The sequence below is a fragment of the Bos indicus genome, chromosome 27, assembly GCF_029378745.1.
Source record: "Bos indicus isolate NIAB-ARS_2022 breed Sahiwal x Tharparkar chromosome 27, NIAB-ARS_B.indTharparkar_mat_pri_1.0, whole genome shotgun sequence".
NCBI classification, from domain to species: domain Eukaryota; kingdom Metazoa; phylum Chordata; class Mammalia; order Artiodactyla; family Bovidae; genus Bos; species Bos indicus.
This window is the reverse complement of record NC_091786.1, coordinates 16248294-16271875: the sequence shown is the minus strand read 5'-3', so window position 1 is coordinate 16271875 and position 23582 is coordinate 16248294. Positions and strand designations below refer to the sequence as shown.

Genomic DNA, 23582 nt, shown 5'->3' with positions numbered 1-23582 from the left:
TTCATGTTGATGTATGCAAAAACCACCACTATTTTGTAAAGTAATTAGCCTCCAAATGATGCTAAAGCTGAAACTCCAGTACTTTGGCCACCTCATGCGAAGAGTTGACTCATTGGAAAAGACTCTGATGCTGGGAGGGATGGGGGGCAGGAGGAAAAGGGGAGGACAGAGGATGAGATGGCTGGATGGCATCACTGACTCGATGGACGTGAGTTTGAGTGAACTCTGGGAGTTGGTGATGGACAGGGAGGCCTGGCGTGCTGCAATTCATGGGGTCGCAAAGAGTCGGACACGACTGAGCGACTGAACGAAACTGAAAATAAATTAATTAATTAAAAAAATCAAGGTTGTTATTAACCTATATGCACTGTTACATAAACTAGGGAAAAGCAACTTCTTGTGACTCAACCAGATTGGTCTAAAGGTTGCCCCAAACCTAGGTGAACACAGCCTCACTCCAAAACTTGGTGATGGAACCGTGAACTGGATTTCAGGTCCCAGGTATTCCTTGACCCCAGGCACCCTTGCACTTGCAAAAGCCAACCAGCTTTGTACCAAAAACAAAAAAAAAAAAGACAGTTTTAAAATATTAAAAGTAATGGAAAACTAAAACAGAAGAAATCTCTCAATTTTAAATATGGCATTAAACCTGGCTGGTGTAGTCCAGTTAGTGTTAATCATTAAAATGCCCTTTCAATGAACCTCTTAAAACATTTACTTCCCTTTAATCAAAATACCTTTCTAACAGTAAACTACTTCTGTTCTTTTATCAAAGTCATATTTTCCAACATGTTTTATATTAACTTTAGATATGGTAGTTATTTGAGGAAAACAGTCAATTTTCTAACAGGGACACCACTCTAGCATTCATTTAAAAATTTGCTTTTCAAATAAATGGTATGTAATTTTCAACACTTGTGTTTCTGAATGTAAATGGAGTTTTAAAAACTATTAATATGAGGATCAGTTTTACCCTTTGTTATATACTAAAGAACTCTACAACAAGGAGAACTTTTAACAAGTTAATTACTATTACTTTTAATTACTATTACTGAAGGAAATGGCAACCCACTCCAGTATTCTTGCCTAGAGAATCCCAGGGACAGAGGAGTCTGGTGGGCTGCCGTCTATGGGGTCGCATAGTCGGACACGACTGAAGCGACTTAGCAGCAGCAACTATTACTTTGTATAGTTATTACTACACAAAAGTGAGCAATCATATATATATTTACAAGGGAGAATAACAGAATTATAGGATTTTTTTCCCTCCCTTTCTTGTTTAATAGTCATAAGTACAAGCAAACAATCTTAAGAATAGAGCTGTTAAAGAAAGAGTAATGGAGAAAAGAATATAGACAAGCTTTTATACTAACACACTGCCTTACCTCTAACCCTATCCAGTCATGTCCACATGACTCTATAACTCTAGATAAACATAAAAATACTTATGACATAAGAGACAATAAAAAATTGTATCAAATACATCTGCTTTGAGTATTATAATATATATATATATATAAGTTAATTTGCTTGTTATTGAGAAAGAATTTTAAACACCAGGGTGGTAAATTAGATAAAATATTATTCTTTGGTAATATCTATAGAATAAAATAGCATGCATTAGAATCTTGCCCAGGCACTGACAAGGCTGTGTGCTTGACCAAGTTATTTCTCCAGTTGTTGTGAGACTTAAACTAGATGAGTATGTCAAGTGTCTACATAATCAGGCCAGATAAATCACTACTTTGTTGGCATATGCCACTCGATGAAAACATCATGTTCTTATTTTATTTCACTTTTCCCAGCATTTCCGATTATACATCTGTCTTGGTACTTTAATTTTAAAAAAATATTTATATTTATTTATTTGGCTGCACCAGGCCTTAGTTGCGGCACGTGGGATCTTTAGTTGTGGCATGCGAACTCTTAAGTTGAGGCATGTGGGATCTAATTCCCCAACCAGGGATCGAACCCAGCCCCTCGCACTCGGAGTGTGGAGTCTTAGCCACTGGACCACCAGGGAAGCCCCTACTTAAGTTTTTTATTGGGATGATCGTGATACCTTATTAATATTTTCCATCTAGAGTACCCAAAATACTTCCTTTCACTTAGAGATGCTGTTTGCTGAAAGGATCCCTAGTGAGATATTAAATTAGTACCTCAAACAAAGAGTATACTTTGGCCCTCTAATCACTCTGAATGTTTCTGTTTAATGCAAAATGAAAGTATCCTCCACATCCAAGATATTGCTGGAGAATTCTTTATCCTTTATAAAGAAAGAAGATTTACAGTTCTTAGCATAGCTACTATCTCCAAAAATGACTATTTATGGAGCACCTAATCCACTCAAGTCCACCTTTCTCATTTTGAGCTCTTCCTCTGCCTTTTCTGCAATTGAAAGTTAAAGTCATTAATCAGACTCATGCCAGTCTGCTTTGTTTTCAATGAACAGTAATTTCTTCTTTCAAAAAATTCACCCTTTTTCTAAGGGAGCAAGGGGATATCTTTTCAAACTAAGAAGAAAGCTGTTTACAAATTGAAGAAGGAACCCCTCTCTTCATATCACACCATATTCTTGCTCAGATCAGCATTCCTACTCACGTCAAAGTGTAGTTGAGGACAGGAGGACTGAAAGATGCACAGATGCTGGGAGGGGGCAGATAGCTGGAAAAGCAGATGCCTGAAAATGCTAGCAACCTCCATACCATTTCTATAACTCTTCTCTCCTCACCTCTTCCCTGCCTCATCTTCTTTGAAACCCCTGTATTTCTGTGGGAAATACATCAGAGTTCAACATCAGAGTTCAGCTGAACAGCAAATACATTTGACCACAAAGTTCAAAGGAATTCTAAAGAGGAATTTGAGCCCAACAAACTCAATGCCTGCTCAAAGTCATGAAGAAGAGAGGGTTGGAGCTGGTCTTGGGACCCAGGCCATCTAATCTGCATGTCTCTCCAGGAACCACAAGTTACTGATGTGGTGAATGAAGGATAAAACACATAAAACTGGCCATGTTTCTTTTTACAGTTTATTTTGAACCTTGTGGTTTCTCTGGCCTCTAACCATGTACTGTAGTTACATCAGACATAATATTGAGTATCTTTAATATCCTGTAAACTGTCAACTCCTCCGTCATCTAGAGAGTCTAGGAAAGTATACACAACTTAAAGTATGTCTTATAAATATCTTAAAACTTTAAAGTGGTGACATGTCTAGTAAGCTTGTATTATGTGATACACAGACATATAAGCATTTTATACTATTTCCTGTCCATTCTGTTTAAATTTTAGAAATAATAAAATGCCACTAGTCGCTACATTTAAGGCTGTTGATCTGGGCACAGGATCTGGGTCTTAGGGCAGACTGAAGGGCAACCACTGAACTCTATTGCACTAATTGGTTGCTACATGAAAGTTAAATTAAGGCTAAGGTTTGGGAAGATCCCTCGGAGAAGGGCATGGAAACCCACTCCAGGATTCTTGCCTGGAGAATCTCATGGACAGAGGAGCCTGGACCGCTATAGTCCAAGGGGTTGCAAAGAGTCAAACACGACTTCAGTGACTTAGCATGCACATGCACTCTATCTCCTTGAGTCACTCTATTCCAGGTCAAGGAAACGACTAGATAATCGACTTTTATTTTTTTTAAGTTGCCTCTTGGGAGTTACCTGGCAGTCCAGTTAACTGGACTTTCACTGCCTGGCCGGGGTTCCATCCTGGGTTGGCGAGCGGATATCCTACAAGCGCCCCACAGCAGAAAGGAAAAAAAAAAAAAAAGCCCTCGATAGCCCACAAACCTCTGTCACTTTGCTCTACAGAAATTCAATTAGTAATCAGTAACCGCAGCTTTCAAAATGTATATTTCTGCTTTAAAAGACTGTCTGAAACGTGAATGGGCTGGAATGCAGGATGGTAAACCCTGATTTACACAAGCACATCCTAGAAGCAACTGAGGCTCTCTGCCCTCGGGACTGATGAAAAGTTATCTCAGACACCACGAATGCTCGTCAGACCAAGCGAGCATCTTGGCTCCAGGAGGCCGGATGATGTCAGCACGAGATTTCATGAATGGATGCCGGGGAACAGACCAGATGGATTCTGGCTTTGCAAGCAGTGGGAAAAATAAAAAAAATCAAGAGCATGGCACAAAAATGCTATCTATACGGAGGCAAGTTCATGCCTCCTACCTTCCCAGATCAGGACTTACCCAATCACCATCAGCCCCAGGCCTGGGCTTGCGTCCTGTGGGCCGGGCCCGGAGCCCAGAGGCCTGGGCACCGCTGGGCGCTGCCAACCCGCGCCCGCGCCCTGCAGGCGGCGCCCCCGCGCCCCGGGGGCGGGGGGTCCCCGGCCGCCCAGCTCTGCGCACCGGCCCGCTAGCCCTGCATGTGCCTCCGCAGCGCCGCCGGGAACCGCGAGTCTCTAGGGGTGCGGCCAGGGGCGCTCCGGGCCCAGGCAGCGCGGTCCATGGGCACTGCCCGGCGCTGCTCCCCCTCCGACTCCTCCAGCCAGATTCCAGTGCGGCAGGGCGACGCCTCCAGGCCCGCGCCCGCCCTCCCCTCCGCCTCCGTGGCTGCCGCGCCCCTCGCGGAGGTCGGGCAGCACCGGAGGCTGGTTCCCTGGCTGCGTCCCCCGTCTTCCAGAGACTCGCAGCGCTCCCTGCTCCCACCAGCCGCCCAGGGCCTCGGTCGCGCCCCCTCTCCCTGGAAAAGCACGCGTGCCCCCTTCCCGCTGCCAGGGGCCACCTTTCACAATCCAGTGCCCTGAGCTTTGACCGCAGGCGTCTACCGCTCCACTGCCCTTCTGCGCCTCCAGTGCGCACCGATCTGACCTTTGCACCCCCTTCCCCGGGGTCTGCCCAGACATGTGTCTGCCATCCTTAACCTTTAAAAATAGAAAGTTAATCAACAGGAGGAATACGGAACCATTTCACCAACCCCCCTCCTCGCGTCAAAAGATTCCTAGTGGGGATGAGGGTAAGTAGAGGGAGGTTTAATAAAAAGTGAAGTCTCAGCCTGGTAAAGGCAAGATGCTAATCTGATTAACAGGGACTCTAGATCTCATTGGGCTTCCCAGGTGGCTCAGTGGGGAAGAATCTGCCTGCCAATGCAGGAAACAGCAGGAGAGGGGGGTTTGATCCCCGGGTGGGGAAGATCCCCTAGAGTAGGAAATGGCAACCCATTCCAGTATCCTTGTCTGGAGAATCCCATGAATAGAGGAGCCTAGCGGGCTACACTCCTTGGAGTGGCAAGATCCTGCAGTGCGAGCACGCGCGCGTGCACACACACACTCTCTCACACACATACACACACACAGCACTAGGTCTCATTAGGCACCCAGATTCACTTCCTGTGCGGTCTTGTGTCTCCATCTTCAGATGCTTTCTCTCCTACACCTTGTTTTGGTTTATGAATATATGCTTGTTTCAGTCTTGAACTCATACAATTACACCAAGATGAGAGTCACCAGAGGCTATGCTGTGAGACAGCCAAGTGGCCAAGCCACTCTTTTCATAAACTAAAAGAAACAACTCACTAAAAGAGTGAGTTGGCTGAAGTAAGATAAATTGTCAAAGTAAGATGTCCAAAGGTGGGTACTACCTGGGATGTGCCCTCTCCCACTAAGAAGTTCTTAATAATCACAATGAATAAAGGGGACGCGGCCTGCCCTGGCCTCCATCCTCCTGTGAGATACGAGGCCTTCTAACCCTGAGCAGGTATAAAGAAGCCCATCTATTCCTCCTGCTGGAAGATAGAATGCCTCTCTCAGTGGGAAAGGGGTAAAAGAATCTGCAGACTTCTTGACCCTGCCAACATCCTCTTTGAGTCTCTATCCCTCCCACATGCCCAGTACACTCAGGCCTCTCAAGAATCCCCTAAAATGGCATCACCCCAGTCCTGGCCAAGTGAGGATGAGGAGCCTCCTCCTTGGGAGCATGTCCTCTGGCTCTGAAGACCAAGAAACAGCTCTGCCAGCAGACTGCCTTTGGATTTGAACTACAACTAAAATTCTCCCCTGGGTCTTTAGCCCTCTGATGTGCCCTGCAGGTATGGGATTTACCACAACCTCCACAATTATGGGAGCAAAGTCCTTAAAACTGAGTTGTTTGCATGCAATACTGCCACATAAGCACTAGACGGCACTCTTTTTGCACTTTGAAAACCATGCCCAATTACATTTTAATTCTATTATGTTTTGCATAAGAAAATGAGGAAAACAATAGAAAGGGAAAGACTAGAGATCTCTTCAAGAAAATTAGAGATACCAAGGGAACATTTCATACAAGATGGGCAAAGTAAAAGACAGAAACAGTACAGACCGAAAAGAAGCAGAAGAGATTAAGAAGAGGTTGCAAAAATACACAGAAGAACTATACACAAAAGATCTTCATGACCCAAATAACCATGATGGTGTGATCACTCACCTGGAGCTAGACTCTCTGCAGTACGAAGTCAAGTGGGCCTTAGGAAAAATCACTACGAACAAAGCTAGTGGAAGTGGTGGAATTCCAGCTGAGCTATTTCAAATCCTAAAAAATGATGCTGTTAAAGTGCTACACATAATATGCCAGCAAATTTGGAAAACTCAGCAGTGGCCACAGAACTGGAAAAGGTCAGTTTTCATTCCAGTCCCAAAGAAGGGCAAGGCCTAGCAAGTTCAAACTATTGCACAACTGCACTCATTTCACATGCTAGCAAAGTAATAGGAGAAGGCAATGGCACCCCACTCCAGTACTCTTGCCTGGAGAATCCCATGGACAGAGGAACCTGGTAGGCTGCAGTCCATGGGGTTGCTAAGAATCAGACACGAAGGAGCGACTTCACTTCACTTACCACTTTCATGCATTGGAGAAGGAAATGGCAACCCACTCCAGTGTTCTTGCCTGGAGAATCCCAGGGATGGGGGAGCCTGGTGGGCTGCCCTCTATGGGGTCGCACAGAGTCGGACACAATTGAAGCAACTTAGCAGCAGCAGCAAAGTAATGCTCAAAATCCTTCAAGCTAACCTTCAACAGTATGTGAATTGAGAACTTCCAGACGTACAAGCTGGATTTAGAAAAAGTAGAGGAGTCAAAGATCAAATTGACAACATCCATTGGATCATAGAAAAAGCAAGAGAATTCCAGAAGGATATCTACTTCTGCTTCATTGACTATGCTGAAGCCTTTGACTATGTGGCTCACAACAAACTGTGGAAAATTCTGAAAGAGATGGGAATACCAGACCACCTTACCTGCCTCCTGAGAAATCTGTATGCAGGTCAAGAAGCAACAGTTAGAACTGGACATGGAATATGGACTGGTTCAAAATTGGTAAAGGAGTATGCTGCTGCTGCTGCTAAGTCGCTTCAGTCGTGTCCGACTCTGTGCGACCCCACAGACGGCAGCCCACCAGGCTCCGCCATCCCTGGGATTCTCTAGGCAAGATCACTGGAGTGGGTTGCCATTTCCTTCTCCAATGCATGAAACTGAAAAGTGAAAGTGAAGTCGCTCAGTCGTGTCTGACCCTCAGCGACCCCATGGACTGCAGCCCACCAGGCTCCTCCGTCCATGGGGTTTTCCAGGCAAGAGTACTGGAGTGGGGTGCCATCGCCTTCTCCAAAGGAGTATATCAAGGCTGTATATTGTCGCTCTGCTTATTTAATTTATATGCAGGGTACATCATGAAAAATGCTAGACTGGATTAAGCACAAGCTGGAATCAAGATTGCCAGGTGAAATATCAATAACCTCAGATATGCAGATGACACCACCTATGGCCAAAAGCAAAGAGGAACTAAAGAGCCTTTTGATGAAAGTGAGAGAGGAGAGTGAAAGCCTGGCTTTCACTCAACATTCCAAAAACTAAGATCATGGCATCTGGTCCCATCACTTTATGGTAAATAGATGGGGAAACAATGGAAACAGTGACAGACTATTTTCTTGGGCTCCAAAATCACTGCAGATGGTGACTGCAGCCATGAAATTAAAAAACACTTGCTCCTTGGAAGAAAAGCTATGACAAATGTAGCGTATTAAAAAGGAGAAAAATTACTTTGCCAACAAAGGTCTGTCTAGTCAAAGCTATGGTTTTTCCAGGAGTTGTGTATGGATGTGAGAGTTGGACCATGAAAAAGGCTGAGCACCAAAGAACTGATACTTTTGAACTGTTGGAGAAGACTGGTGTTGGAGAAGACTCTTGAGAGTCCCTTGGACTGCAAGGAGATCCAACCAGTCCATCCTAGAGGAAATCAGTCCTGAATATTCATTGGAAGGAGTGATACTGAAGCTGAAGCTCCAATACTTTGGCCATCTGATGCAAAGAGCTGACCCCCTGTAAAAGACCTTGATGCTGGGAAAGACTGAAGGCAGGGGAAGAAGGGGAAGACAGAGGTTGAGATGAATGGATTGGCATCACCAACTCAATGGACATGAGTTTGAGCAAACCCGGAAAATAGTGAAGGACAGGGAAGCCTGGCGTGCTGCAGTCCATGGGGTCACAAAGAGTGGGACGTGGATGAGTGACTGAACAACAACAATGCTTTTGCAAGGTTTAGTGAATTTTTATTATAGTACAGATATAGGCTTCCTTCATAGCTCAGTCAGTAAATCATCTGCCTGCAATGCAGGAGACCCAGGTTCGATCCCTGGGTCAGGAAGATCCCCTGAAGAAAGAAATGGCAACCCACTCCAGTACTCTTGCCTGGAGAATCCCATGGACAGAGGAGCCTGGTGGGCTACAGTCCATGGGGTCACAAGAGTTGGACATGACTTAGCAACTAAACTACCACCACCACCACAGATATAGGACCTGGTTAGATCAGAAATCACTGTTGCAGTGAACAATATCTAGTCTGCGCAGTTAACACCACATGTCATCTCACTGACGGCCTCCATGGACGGTGCTTTCACCTTGGCAGGTAATTAGGTCAGGGACCTACATACCTTACTCCCAAACCTCACAACAACCCTAAAGGTGACTACTTTTTTGTATAGAAAAGGTAACCCTTTATTAAAAAGCAGTCTAAACTGGAAAATGATATTGTACCAGCATAATTTGTCAGATGATTAATATTACTATTTCTCTGCTGTGGAAATAAGTGTGTTTCTTTTCATTAGAAACGGCATGTACAAACTCTTCATCCATAAACATTTATATTCAATATTTCTGTATTCTTCAAGAAAATCAGAGATACCAAAGGAACATTTCATGCAAAGATGGGCTCGATAAAGGACAGAAATGGTATGGACCTAACAGGAGCACAAGATATTAAGAAGAGGTGGCAAGAATACACAGAACTGTACAAAAAAGATCTTCATGACCCAGATAATCAGGATGGTGTGATCACTGACCTAGAGCCAGACATCCTGGAATGTGAAGTCAAGTGGGCCTTAGAAAGCCTCACTACGAACAAAGCTAGTGGAGGTGGTGGAATTCCAGTGGAGCTATTCCAAATCCTGAAAGATGATGCTGTGAAAGTGCTGCACTCAATATGCCAGCAAATTTGGAAAACTCAGCAGTGGCCACAGGACTGGAAAAGGTCAGGTTTCATTCCAATCCCAAAGAAAGGCAATGCCAAAGAATGCTCAAACTACTGCACAATTGCACTCATCTCACACGCTAGTAAAGTAATGCTCAAAATTCTCCAAGCCAGGCTTCAGCAATACATGAACCATGAACTTCCAGATGTTTAAGCTGGTTTTAGAAAAGGCAGAGGAACCAGAGATCAAATTGCCAACATCCACTGGATCATGGAAAAAGCAAGAGAGTTCCAGAAAAACATCTATTTCTGCTTTATTGACTATGCCAAAGCCTTTGACTGTGTGGATCACAATAAACTGTGGAAAATTCTGAAAGAGATGGGAATACCAGACCACCTGATGTACCTCTTGAGAAATTTGTATGCAGGTCAGGAAGCAACAGTTAGAACTGGACATGGAACAACAGACTGGTTCCAAATAGGAAAAGGAGTACATCAAGGCTGTATATTGTCACCCTGTTTATTTAACTTATATGCAGAGTACATCATGAGAAACGCTGGACTGGAAGAAACACAAGCTGGAATCAAGATTGCCAGGAGAAATATCAATAACCTCAGATATGCAGATGACACCACCCTAATGGCAGAAAGTGAAGAGGAACTAAAAAGCCTCCTGATGAAAGTGAAAGTGGAGAGTGAAAAAGCTGGCTTAAAGCTCAACATTCAGAAAACGAAGATCATGGCATCCGGTCCCATCACTTCATGGGAAATAGATGGGGAAACAGTGGAAACAGTGTCAGACTTTATTTTTCTGGGCTCCAAAATCACTGCAGATGGTGACTGCAGCCATGAAATTAAAAGACGCTTACTCCTTGGAAGGAAAGTTATGACCAACCTAGCTAGCATATTCAAAAGCAGAGACATTACTTTGCCAACAAAGGTTCGTCTAGTCAAGGCTACGGTTTTTCCTGTGGTCATGTATGGATGTGAGAGTTGGACTGTGAAGAAGGCTGAGCGCCGAAGAATTGATGCTTTTGAACTGTGGTATTGGAGAAGATTCTTGAGAGTCCCTTGGACTGCAAGGAGATCTAACCAGTCCATTCTGAAGGAGATAGCCCTGGGATTTCTTTGGAAGGAATGATGCGGAAGCTGAAACTCCAGTACTTTGGGCACCTCATGTGAAGAGTTGACTCATTGGAAAAGACTCTGATTCTGGGAGGGATTGGGGGCAAGAGGAGAAGGGGATGACAGAGTATGAGATGGCTGGATGGCATCACTGACTCGATGGACGTGAGTCTGAGTGAACTCCGGGAGTTGGTGATGGACAGGGAGGCCTGGCGTGCTGCGATTCATGGGGTCGCAAAGAGTCGGACATGACTGAGCGACTGATCTGATCTGATATATAAACTGTGTCTTTGATGAACAATATACAGTTGTTGCTATAATCTTAAATACAGAGGGGATTAAATTTGGTTCTTACAGCAGACAGGGCTAGGAGCTCCAGCAAATTCAAATCATCTAAATCCAATCAGGAATTAAGAAGATTTAAAGCTGGGTTTCAGTTCCTATGAGGCTGGTCTATTTCCAGTTTACCAAAACTTCAGTGGCTTTTTAAAATTTATTCTCCAGCTCTTCTACATGCATTCAGGTGGTGGTTTTCCTAAAACAACCTAGTTTGTCACTGTTGGAAGTAGAATGAAGGAAATTTTTGCACTGAAATATTGTACAACGTGTGATACAAATCCCCATTCATATCCCAAGGGAATCTTCAGTAAAATACACATTTTATCCCTAATTCTTCTTTTTTTCCCCTAATATTTTGGCCACACTGCATGGCATGAGGAATCTTAGTTCCCTGACCAGGGATGGAACCCTCACTCCCTGCACTGGCAGCTCGGAGGATGAATCAGTGAACTACCAGGGAAGTCCCCTGTCCCTCCTGCAATTTTTTAATGCAAGAACAATTCATTGGTTCTTAAGGGTGAAAACAAGATTGCCTGCTGCTTTGTAGTCGGTTTGAGGCAAAAACAGAGGTTTCCAAAGGGACAGGTAGATGGCTTATATGTATTTGGAGTTCACACACACACACACACACACACACACACACACACGATGCTAAACTCAAAGTGTCCATGTTAAGCAAAAGAGCAACATTAAATAATTAAACGGTAAAGAAAAGTGCTCCATTCGTAAACTGAATTTCATATTGACTTTGAATTCACAAGAATCACGAGCTCTGAAACATTAAGACACATTTCTATTAAGCACAGGTCAATCCTTGGCTAAAATAAAGGTAAAAGCACATTTTCCTTATTATAAAAAGGAAAAAAAAAAAAGGTATTATGTAGTAAGGTGTCCCACAGAGGGTTGTGTTGTTTTTGTTTTTTATAACACTGAGCTGAGTTACTATTGAAGATAACATTACTATACAAATTTTGTATGGAGAAACATTTTTTAACTTTTCTTGCTTTGCTTTTATTTTAGTCAACTGCCTAGTACATGTATTAATGTCAACCTTTTATACTGGGGTAGAGCCGATTAACAATGTTTGACAGTTTCAGGTGAACAGCGAAGAGACTCAGCCGTACATACACATGTCCATTCTCCCCCAAACTCCCCTCCTATCCAGGTTTCTGCATAACATTGAGAAGAGTTCCCTGTATTATACTGTAGGTCCTTACTGGTTACCCATTTTAAATAAAGCAGCATGTACAAGTCCATCTCAAGCTCCCTACCTATCCCTTCCCCATCCTTCCTCCCCCCAATCCCCTGCAAATATAAGCCTGTTCTCGAAGTCTCTGAGTGTGTTTTGTAAGTAACAGAACAATTTCTTCTTATTCACATCTCACCTAAAATCATCGTCCTTCATCTTGATCTCAGTTGTGTGAAATCTGAACCAAGAAATTTAGGACTAATTTTATCAGTAATTAACATTTTAAAAAATAGAGTAGGGAATTCCCAGGTGGTCCAGTGGTTAGGACCCTGTGCTCTAACTGTAGAGGGCCTGGGTTTGATTCTTGGTAGGGGAGCTAAGACCCTGCAAGCCTGGATGGTGCAGCCAAAAATTAAATTAAATTAGAAATTAAAAAATAGAGTTTTACCAAGACTATCCCTTTCACCTCCATTCCCATATCTTTACAGTTGTCAATATTTAATTAATATAAGGCTTCTTCTAAACCCTTAAGTGAAATGGCTAATTAAGAAAATGCTAATGTGTACATTTTCCCCTTAGCAAAGGCTATCTAACTGCTTCTCCTGTTATTTTTCCCCAGTAAGACAATGCTTGCTAATTATCTGCCTTACTTGTACAAATATCTGATTTACTATTAAATATACACAAAATAATTTATGCGAAACACATACATAATAAAGTAAAAGAGAGATAATAGTTTTGCTTTAAAGAAAGGAAATGCTTTAAAGAAATTCTAGCTTTATAATAAAAATCATTTGTTATCTGTGCCTCAAAGTGGACAAAAGTACGCTTTAATTTTTGTCTCCTTATAGTATTACTAGGAATATTATTTTGAGAAAGATAATTTTAGATTACTTATTAACATGATTTTTATTTTCAAACTAATTTTTATTGGAAAGAGTACAATTTCCTAGAGTCAGTTTGTTTCAGAAAGAAACGCTACCGATTTCCTTAGAAGTAGATTTTAATCCTTATTACCATCTTAATTCTTTAAAAAAAAAACTTGGCTACATGTAAGCGTGGGGGATAAAAACTGACTGCGTGAATTTGAATCTTTCATTTCCACATATTAACCATCTGAATGAGACCATTTATAATCCTTTCTGAACCTCAATTTCTTCATATGTAAATGGAAATAAAATTCCTTCCTTGTGTGTATGTTCTGGGGATGCATGATAATGACTATAGAATATGCATACAGCATTTGGTACCTGGTGTTCTTGCCTGGAGAATCCCAGGGACGGGGGAGCCTGGTGGGCTGCCGTCTATGGGGTTGCAGAGTCGGACACGACTAAAGCGACTTAGCAGCAGCAGCAGCAGCAGACAAGGAAATACTAGTCATTATGCTAAGAACCTTGACTCCATAGGATAATACATATTTGAGAAACAGTCACAAAACTAATGCTTTAAAGCAGTGAAACACTATACCATAAGGAAGGTGCCTGGCCAAGTAGTTAATGAGGGCGGAAATCTATCCAGCCCATCATTGGAAAAGTGTTTCTTTTCTTATTCCCATGGGCCAGTGGAGCCCTGAATCAGCCTAGGGAGTTCCAGGGAGTTTCTAGAGGAGTCCTTCAGGAAATTGACGCAGAAGCACAAAATGCAGACCTCAGGGGCAACAGAGGCTGACTGATGAGGAGGTAATTGATCAGAGGGCGCTGATCCTTGTCCACAGCCTAGGTGGGCTGGTAGAACCCCAGAGGAAGGCTGTGTGCTGTGGGTTGGCATCTTCCTGGAAGTCCTGTGACGGAGAACGTTGGTAAGAGAGCAGTGGGCTGCCCCCAGGGCCTCCCAGAGGTACCACAGAATTAACCGGGGAGATCCCTAACTGCAAGGGCCTTTGTGGATAAAGGCATGGGACCTGGGTTATTACGAAGGACAAGATTACGGATATCTCAGTAGATTCAGCAGCGACAGAGGTTATTAAAGAACAAGTGGGCTCCTTCCCCACTGATGAATGCCCTGGTCTTATCAAAGCCCCCAGAATGAGGCTCAAGTCTAAGATAAAGATGAGAGCAATCCCAGATAACTGGGCTTTCATTTCCACCAGGGGAAGAAAGTGAGTTTCAAATGTAAATTAAACTTAAAATTAAACTTAAAAAAACTTAATGGGTCATAGGATTCCCTCCTATGGGACATGATTCCCTCCTGTGCAATTCAGAAGGGATTAATACATCTGATCATTTATTACTGGTAAATCAGGGATTCTTCCAAAGAGACTACAAATTGGCAATAAGAGAAGAAAGCATGTCATGTCTGTAAATTTCATCTTAAAAGTTCCTTTAGAAACAAAAAAACACATTATCTGTACTTGCAAGTTATGCCTTATGAGAGAAACAACAGCCATCAAGGGCTGTGAACGAGCTCTGATGGGATACAGCATTGGTGTAAAACTTAAAAAAAAAGCATTAACTATGAGAAACCTCCTCCTTCTGGCCACAGGTTATATCCCCACAGCCAGGGCTCCCAAAAACTTTGTGACAAGAGCATATTCTTGACTCTAGATTATTTGAACAATCATTTAAAGAATGTCTTCTTTAATCAGAGGATACTGTTCAAACCTTGCTTAGCCCTGTATTTTAGGAAGAGTAAAATGCTAGTGTGGTCATCCGGCTGTTTTTTTCTCTCTTGATGTCCTGAAATTTGCTGTTCATTGTGGTTTACAAGTGTTTAAGTAAAGTCTGCTTCAGTGCTTCTCAAGCTAACATGTGCTACAGGCTTATTTACTAAGTTGTGTCTGACTCTCTGCAACCTCTTTGCAACCCCAAGGACTAATGTGTAGTCTGACTATTAAATTTTTCTTTCCTATTCATTGTGGATGTTGTAACTTTTAAGTATAATAAAAATAAATTATTAGAAAGCAAAATGGAAAAAAAGATGCACAAAACACAAAGTCCAAAAGTTTTATCAGTCAATAGACATAATGTTACTCTGTCAATTGCTAAAAACTTTTCTAAACATTTATTCTCTCAATCTTTCTTTTTTTTCAAAAGCTATTATTTTTTATATAATATAATTTGGTAAGGAGTTTGATGTCCTTTTAAAATTTTTTATTTATTTATTTTTTTTGTCATACCCCATGGCATTCAGGATCTTAGTTCCCTGACCAAGAATCAAACTAACGCCCCCTTCACTGGAAGCACAGAGTCCTGGACCACCAGGAATTTGTTCTTACTTTCTGTACTTATCATGGAGTGGTAACCGGTAACTGCTAGCATACCAAGTGTTACACACATTAGCTATTACATTACATTAGCTATTACATTAGAAAAGGTTCAATATGTGTCTTTTAAATACACAGCAGAAGAACATAATAGCTCAAGTTCAGTTTTTTGAGCCTTCAAAGTAATAAAGAAGATAATTTAAAGCTTAAAAACCTACTGTATAAGACGTTAAGAACAAAATTCTTTTCTTGGATTTAAGCAAATGCGAGGCATGAATGCCCAAGTCAGGTTCATTACTATTTTTTAATGAAATTTATGGTCATCTGACTGTAATAGAAAGTAATAGTCAAATGACAATTGTCTGCTGAGCACACCATTCATCCCTGTGGGAATGCAAAGTCCCTGCAGAAAGCATTACCAACTCTGGGAAAACTCCAAGACAATGGAACAGAGAGGCCCAAGATAATTATTCTTAAAGAAGGACATTTAGGGACTTCCCTGGTGGCCCAGTGGCTCAGACTCCAAGCTCCCAACACAGAGGGCCTGCGTTCCATCCCTGGTCAGGGAACCAGATCCTTCAAGGCACAACAAAGAAGCTGCTCCTACGTGCCACAGTTAAGACCCGGTGCACTCAAAAATATATATATATTTTTTAAGAGGGCTTCCTTGGCTCTCTAGTGGTTAAGAATCCGCTTTGCAATACAGGGGACACTGGTTCAATCTCTGGTTTGGGAAAATCTCACATACCACAGGGCAACAAAGCCCGTGGGCCACAACTACTGAGCCTAAATGCCGCAACCACTGAAGCCTGTGTGCCTAGAGCCCCCTGCTCCGCAACAAGAGAAGCCACTGCGATGAGGAGCCCGTGCTCCCCGCAACTAGAGAAAAGCCTGAGCAGCAACAAAGACCCAGCACAGCCATAAATAAATACATATTAAAAAAGGACATACGTACATTTAAATTTCCTCTGGATTTTTACAAGATTAGGAACATACACAAGTGGATATTGTAATGGAAATATTTTCATTTCTTCATTTAATAAATATTTATTAAATGCCTTTTGTGGATGTGTGCTGTCTTAAATGTCACAGGACAAAGAGTTTACAGTTTAAAAAAGATATGTACATATAAAGAACACATCACTGAGTAGGAATGGCAAGGGATATATGAAGTATTGGCCATGAAGGATTTGATTTGTGAGGCTACTGGTTACTCCGCAGTGTCTCTAAAAATTAAAAGTTTGATCTCTGGGTGGCAAATACATTTTCTTCTAGATACTGTACAGCAAACAGTAGTAATACTAATTAAAGTAGCCTTTATCTTCTGTAAGTTTCACAGGGAAAATGATGAAAGATTAGAGTGTACTCTTATTTGTTCTGCCTAATAACTGCACTAAAAGATTCCATTTTCAATACTCTTACTAATATTTCCCTTTTTCCTTCCTAGTGGAAGAGATTAGATATGACTATCCCATTGCCTCAAGTGTTATTTGACACTGAGAATATAGGTGTACTACCCATGTCTTATTTTTTTCAGCTTTAATAGGATGTAGCCCACCAGGCTCCTCTGTCCATGGGATTCTCCAGGAAAGAATACTGGAGTGGGTTGCCATGCCATCCAGGGGATCTTCCCAACCCAGGGATCGAACCCAGGTCTCCCACATTGCAGGTGGATTCTTTACCATCTGAGCCACCAGGGTTATACACATTTCTCTATGTTAGGCACTTAAAATATTATTTCAATGAATTTTTGGAACATCTGTATGAGAAAAGCGTCATTATTATCTCCATTTTATCAAGGTGGAAACTGAAGAGCTTGCCCAGAATTACACAGCAAGCAAATGGTTTGAGATTGGAATTCAACTCATTCGATTCTTGTCTGAATCCTGAAGAGTCACCCCAGCTCTGGACTCAACAAGTCCCTGCATTCTTTTTCATTGGCAGTCAAGTTCACAAGTCCTGCATGCAGCTATTGTGATATTTCCATACTTACAAGACGTTAACAAGGGAACTCAACCACTCACAAAAGCAATGACTATATACTATCAGCAATAACTTAAAAAAGATAGAAATACTTTCCAACAACATGAAGTTTAAATCTACCAATCTTCACAAACAACAGTGCCTATCTGCCTATCTTATCTACTGATAGAAGTTCTTCTATTCGCAAAGAAAGAATAAGTCCATTTACAAGGTGATATACAATGTATATCTGATATACAATGTATATCTATACACTGTATAGATCAAACCAGAAATGCAAAAGGAGGTATGATGAGGGATGGGGAGACGGGAAAACAGTGTGAAGGAGGGACAATGTGTATATCAAAGACACAGGGAAATGAAGGTGAAGTTGACAAGTGCTAGCTCACACATCCGGGGGTGTGGGAGAATGGGGTAAAGGAGGCAACTCAGTATCTCTGCCTCTGGTTTAAACGTGTCACTGGAAAGAGCGAACCCCTCTTCTGTGGGCTAGCCATTCATTTAATCTATGAATCAGAGATCAAAACTCATGCTATTACACAGCACCTTAATGAAAAAGAAAAAGGCTCTGAACTGAAAGTTTGCATATATCCCCACTGAAATTTCAGTATTTTTAATTTTAGTAAAGGCCAAGAACAGAATCAGGTCAAAGGTAAGATGCATAGATCTTCCAAAAAATATAAATTGTGAATGAGGACTTTTTTTTAAAATGAGTGGTGGTCTTAAAATTAGATTAACTGTTTCTCAAGATTTTCTTACCTTTGTTTGACATGTATCTACATTCTCTTTAGCTGTGCTTTTCCCCCTCTTCCCTCTCTTATTCCTACTTTAACTACCTTTCACTCTTCACATATCTGGCTTGAGAAAACCAAATATACGGTTTTATTATTAGTTAAGCGGGCTAATGATTAACAGCAGCTATCTGAAAACAAATAGATAAGGTGAAAATTGTTGTGCAATTTAAATCCATTGTTGAAGGATTCTTTCTTATTCAGTGTCATAGTCAACCCAGATGTCCAGGAGGGAAAAAATACATTTTAAGATGCAAAAGGTCTGTAAGAACGAAAGAAAGATTTCTTTTTTTCTTCCCCCTTGTCCCTTTGTACATTTCATGATTAAAAAAAGAAATGAGGTATGAAAGGAAGGGAATATGACTATTTGTATATGCAAAAGAAAAAAAAAATAACTAATGTACTCAAAAGTGCTGTAGGGTGTTCCACAGAGAGAACAAACAAGCATAAATAAGAAGATCCTTGAACACACGTATCTGTGCCTATTATTCCTCAAAGCAATTTTATAAAATTCAGTGTCTGCCCTTTCAGGACAATTGGATATCTCTGCCAATGCAGATTAGCATACTGTAAACAGGGCCAAATACAGTGTTATTCAAAAAAGTATCCATTGAGCATTTTTGGACAATGCTAACATACACTATGGCAAGCCACTCCAGTGTTCTTGCCTGGAGAATCCCAGGAATGGGGGAGCCTGGTGGACTGCCGTCTATGGGGTCGCACAGAGTCGGACACGATTGAAGCGACTTACCAGCAACAGCAGCAGCAACATAGACTAAAATGTTCAAGAAAGAAAACCACACTAGTGCTTTCACGGGCCCTACTGAATGTTTCAGTGCCTGCTGGAAAAAGGACTAAGATTAGAGTTCAAGATCAGTGTGTATATCTGTTTGCTCATAAAACATTAATTGCATAAATGTGAAGGACCAGTAGCCAATAACAAAGGTCTAAGTCCTTAGGCATACATATTTTAGCCACTTGCAGGCATGCATGCTCAGTCGCTTCTGTCCAAATCTTTGAGACCCTATGGACTATAGCCTGGCAGGCTCTTCTTTTGTGAGGATTTTGTGAGGATTCTCCAGGCAAGACTATTGGAGTGGGTTGCCATGCCCTCCTCCAGGGATTCTAGCCACTCATCCAAATGCAACTGATTTTCCTTTAGGGGGAAAAATCAGTTAATTCATCTATTTCATAATACAATAATTTAAGTGAAAAGAAACAACTTACTACTTAACTGCTTATTTTAACACTGAGATGAGTGTCACATGGCTTTGTGAAAATAGTTATTTGAATTTTGAATGACTTAGAATCAGTCTTAATGCCAAAGTTTTCCAGTCCATTTTTGTGGGCAGAGGAGAGCTTTTCTGCTAGCAGGCCTAACCGTTCTTCCTTCACTAGACTACAATGAAGAAATCTGCATCCAGGAATGGGACTTCCTGATTTGTGCTTGACCATTTCACTACATTTGCCCTTGACTGTATCCTTTTGTGAAATTCAGAAGGCTGAACATCTTTATACCCACTTAAGAATAGCTATATCCTGTGCTCATTAATAAAATAAAATTTGCCTGACTTCTGACATCCACATTTTCCAAGAGGAATGTGTGTGAGTTTGTGTGTTGAGGGAAGTGTCTCCCAATTCCCATTGAGATGGTCCCCATGAAGTCAGTCACTGTTTGTGGAGTATCTCAAGGCCCCATGGCAAGAACGCAGGAGCTCTAGGATACGAGATACAACAAATCCATTTGTGTCAGATGATGTTATGCATACGTAAATTAACTCCATGTCTCATACCAGAAAAAAAAAAAAAAAAGATCCCACTTAAAGGGATGAGAATTGAGGCTGATCCTTGAAAAAGGGGGGAGGCATGAGTCTCACCATTTCTTAAAATGAGAGCTGCGAGTGTAGTAATTGGGTTACCTGCACATCTGTTAATCCTGCATCAGAGAGAAGGACTCAAAGGCTCCTTTCTAAATCCTTAAGGAAACCAGACTCTCAAATGATCTAAAAGGGAAGGCTTCAGCGAGAAAAGAAACAAAATGTTGCCCCTCTTTCACGCAAGCCCTGTTTCATCGTCTCTCCTTCACTGATGGTAAACACCAGAGGATTATTTCCCAGAAAGCTAAGCGCAAGCCTGTCACAGCCTGTATTTTAAAAGAACAGAAAGCCAAGGAATCAGGACCCAAGAAAAGTGCAAGGAGGGTGATCCAGGGGAGTTAGTGGAAGTAATGGCAAATGGCACCGTTCTGTAACCTGGCGCCCGGCAAGGTGGCTGTGGCAGGTGGAGGGGTGGGGTCCCCAGAAGGACCTGCCTGGCCCCAGCGGGGCTACTCACCCTAGCCGGCCGTCCTCCGAGTCGCTGTCCGAGGCCCACTCCTCACCGATGTCCGGCAAAGTGAAGAACAGGGTCTTGGGGCCAGGCCCGGGGGGCACCCGAGCGCTGGGTTCTTTCTCCCCAGGGCAGGGGGGGCGAGGGTTCCGCGGGCTCGCGGTCACACTGCTGCTGATGCTGCTGCCCACCGAGCCCCCGATGGACGGATACGCCGCCCAGACCGCGCCCGGGCCCGGGGGCTGCCGCGCCACGACCACCAGGTGGGCGGGGGAGCCCGCCGAGCTGCGGCCGCCGCTGGAGGGGGCGGGCGGCAGAGCCAAGGGCAGGGGCGAGGACCGGACTTTGGCTGCTCCAGGGCTACTGGGCAGCGAAGCGGGAGTCTCCACAGCCTCTGCCGGGCGGCCGGCGACGGAGACTCGGACGTGGGGGGCGGCGAGCAGGGGATGGAGCGCGGCGGGCGTCGGCTGCAGCAGGACCGAGGGCCCCCGAGAGCTAGACGGGGAGTCGGGGGCCAGGGCCGGGAGGACGGTCAAAGTCCGGGCCGCGCTGAGCGAGGTGCCCGGGCGGGAACCCGCGGCCCCCGCGGCAGCAGCGCCTCGGGAGGGGCTGGAGGAGGACACCGGCGAGGAGGCCGCAGGGGGCGCCGTCGAGGTCTTGAAGATTTTGGCAAAGAGAGACCCAAGGTCCAACACCGCGACCTTCATGTCCTGGCCCTAGAAACGCCGTCCTGGCTGTGGCCCGAACCTCAAGTCCACGCGGAGCCGGGCTGCAGGGCTCCATCCACCGCCGCCCGCAGGGCTCGGGATGAGGCGGCCCTGGGCCGGGGCGGGGCGCGGCGGGGCCCGTGGAGTCCCCTCTAGTCGCGCACCCCCGGGGGGCCTCTGATGCTCTCTCCTAGTGGAGGAAATCCTGCGGGCGCTCGGCCCCGCTACTCCTCGGCCGGACCTTCCCCGACGCCGGGTTGGCCGCCCTCTGCGGTGAGCAGATCCTTCTTTGCCTTAGCGCTGCTGCGAGACCCCAAGGGCAGGGGTCCCGGTGCCCACGGGGGGCGACTCCTGCAGCCGCCGGTGCCACCGCGGGCGGAGGACTCAGACCCGGGCCTCCGGCCCCCGAAGAGACCCCGACGGGCCCCCGGGACGGCGCAGGCGGTTGCTAAGCTAAACAAAAACCCGGATTAGCTCACTGCTAATTGGGCCCCAGACTGCAGCCTCCGGCTGCGTCTACAATAGACACCTGGGTCTCCTCCTTGAACCTCGCCTTAAAGGAACACTCTCCAATTTATCACCCTTAGAACTTCACCAGATTTGCAGAAGTCTGGGCAAAATGATACGAAGTTTGAACACAAACCTGGGAACCATAACCCTGATTCCAAAAGATCTGGGACTTAGCCGAAGGCCAAAATGAAACATGGCCAGTCTCTGATAGGAGGGAAGGTTAATAAGAAGCTGTATTCAGATCATTTCTAGAGTATGAGCTTTCAGGGTTTAAGCCCTTAATCATCGTATTGATTCTGAACACAAGTAATGTAACTTGAAGGGAGAGTCAGCACAAAGGGTCATTGCTGAGTGAAGCTTGATTGAACTCACCCAGTTCCTTGGGAGCTGCACTTGTCTGCGGCCACCTCTCTGGGTTTCTGATTTTACAGGCCCAAGACCTTCATAGCTGAGCAACCTCTTAGGATGGAGCCCCAGTAACTTAACTCATAAAATACTGATGTGTAAATCCAACTCAGATGTGTTAAGTAATAACAGCTGCAGTGTTGTCTGCTCTTTCTCTAAGAGAGGAATTCCTGTTGAGGTCAAATTAAGTTGAGCACAGAATCAAAGCAAGGGGAGTGAGTCATATATATGATATATATTTCATATACAGAGGGCAGTAATATAAGGGAGCAAATCACCCTTCTCTATGAACAGCAGGGAATTCATCCACCTGTCTTCAGTTATTTCTATGCTTTCATTACTAACCACTTCCATTATTGCACACGCCTTTTTTTTACATACATGCTATTATTGTTGTATAGCTGTGAAGTCGTGTCCACCTCTTTTGCGATCTCATGGATGTAGCCCGCCAGGCTCCTCTGTCCATAGGATTTCCCAGGCAATAATACTGCAGTGGGTTGCTGTTTTCTTTTCAAAGGATCTTTCCCGCCCAGGGATCGAATTTGCGTCTCCTGCATTGGCAGGCAGGTTCTTTACCTCTGAGCCACCTGGGAAGACCACTTTAAATACAAAGATACTGTCAATAAGGCCAACAGAAAAGTTCCTACTCTTTCAAGTCCCAGCCTTGAAGGTAGTTTGTCTCTGAGGTGTGTTTGCAGGTACCCTCTCTGTTACGGGCTGAACTGTGTTCCCCCCAAAGATATGATGTAGTCCTAACTCTGTGTGTGTATGTAACCTTATCTGGAGATATTAATAGGATCTTTACGATAAAATCAACATAAAACAAGGTCATTAGCATGGGCTCTAATCCAATACCCTTAAGAAGAGAGATCTCTGAACACAAACACATAAGGAGAACATCATGTAATAACAGAGGCAGAGGCTGGTGTGAGGCAGCTGTAAGCCCAGGGGCGTCAAGCTTTGAAGGCCAGCGCCCGGAAGTTAGGAAGAGGCAAGGAAGATCCTTCCCTACAGGTTTCAGAGGGGGCTTGGCTCCACTGGCATCTGTTATCAGACTTCTAGTTTCCGGAACTGTGGTAGGAAACATTTCTATTGTTTTAAATCACCCAGTTTGCAGGACTTCCCTGGTGGTCCACCTTGCAATGAAGGGTGAAAGTGAAAGTCGCTCAGTTGTGTCCTGCTCTTTGCAACCTCATGGGCTATGCAATCCATGGAATTCTCCAGGCCAGAATACTGGGGTGGGGAGCCATTCCCTTCTCCAGGGGATCTTTCTAACCCAGGGATTGAACCCAGGTCTCCCACATTGCAGGCGAATTCTTTACCAGCTGAGCCACCAGGGTACGTGGGTTCAGTCCTTGGTTGGGGAGTTAGGATACTGCATGCCGTAGAGCAACTAAGCCCATGTGCCACAACTACTGAAGCCCACGTGCTCTGGAGCCCATGCAACTACTGAGCCCATGCACCACAACTAGAGAATCCATGCATTGCAATGAAAAGATCCCACACACTGCAACTAAGACCTGACACAGCCAAAATACATAAATAA

The 23582-nt window shown here is 43.8% G+C and overlaps 1 protein-coding gene across 4 annotated transcripts in view; it reads right to left on the bottom strand.

Annotated features, from left to right (window-relative positions):
- FAM149A (family with sequence similarity 149 member A) overlaps positions 1 to 21599 on the bottom strand; it is a 41477-nt gene extending 19878 nt beyond the window's left edge. Inside the window, exon 1 of one of the 4 annotated variants that reach the window (XM_019953569.2) lies at positions 20421 to 21599. In XM_019953569.2, the coding sequence (XP_019809128.2) occupies positions 20421 to 21121 (701 nt within the window). In that variant the 5' untranslated portion in view covers positions 21122 to 21599. Of the gene's footprint in view, positions 1 to 4206; positions 4361 to 20420 lie in introns of those variants that run through there. The other 3 variants (XM_019953568.2, XM_019953567.2, XM_019953570.2) reach the window with 3 other exon arrangements.
- Positions 21600 to 23582: the final 1983 nt, after the last annotated feature.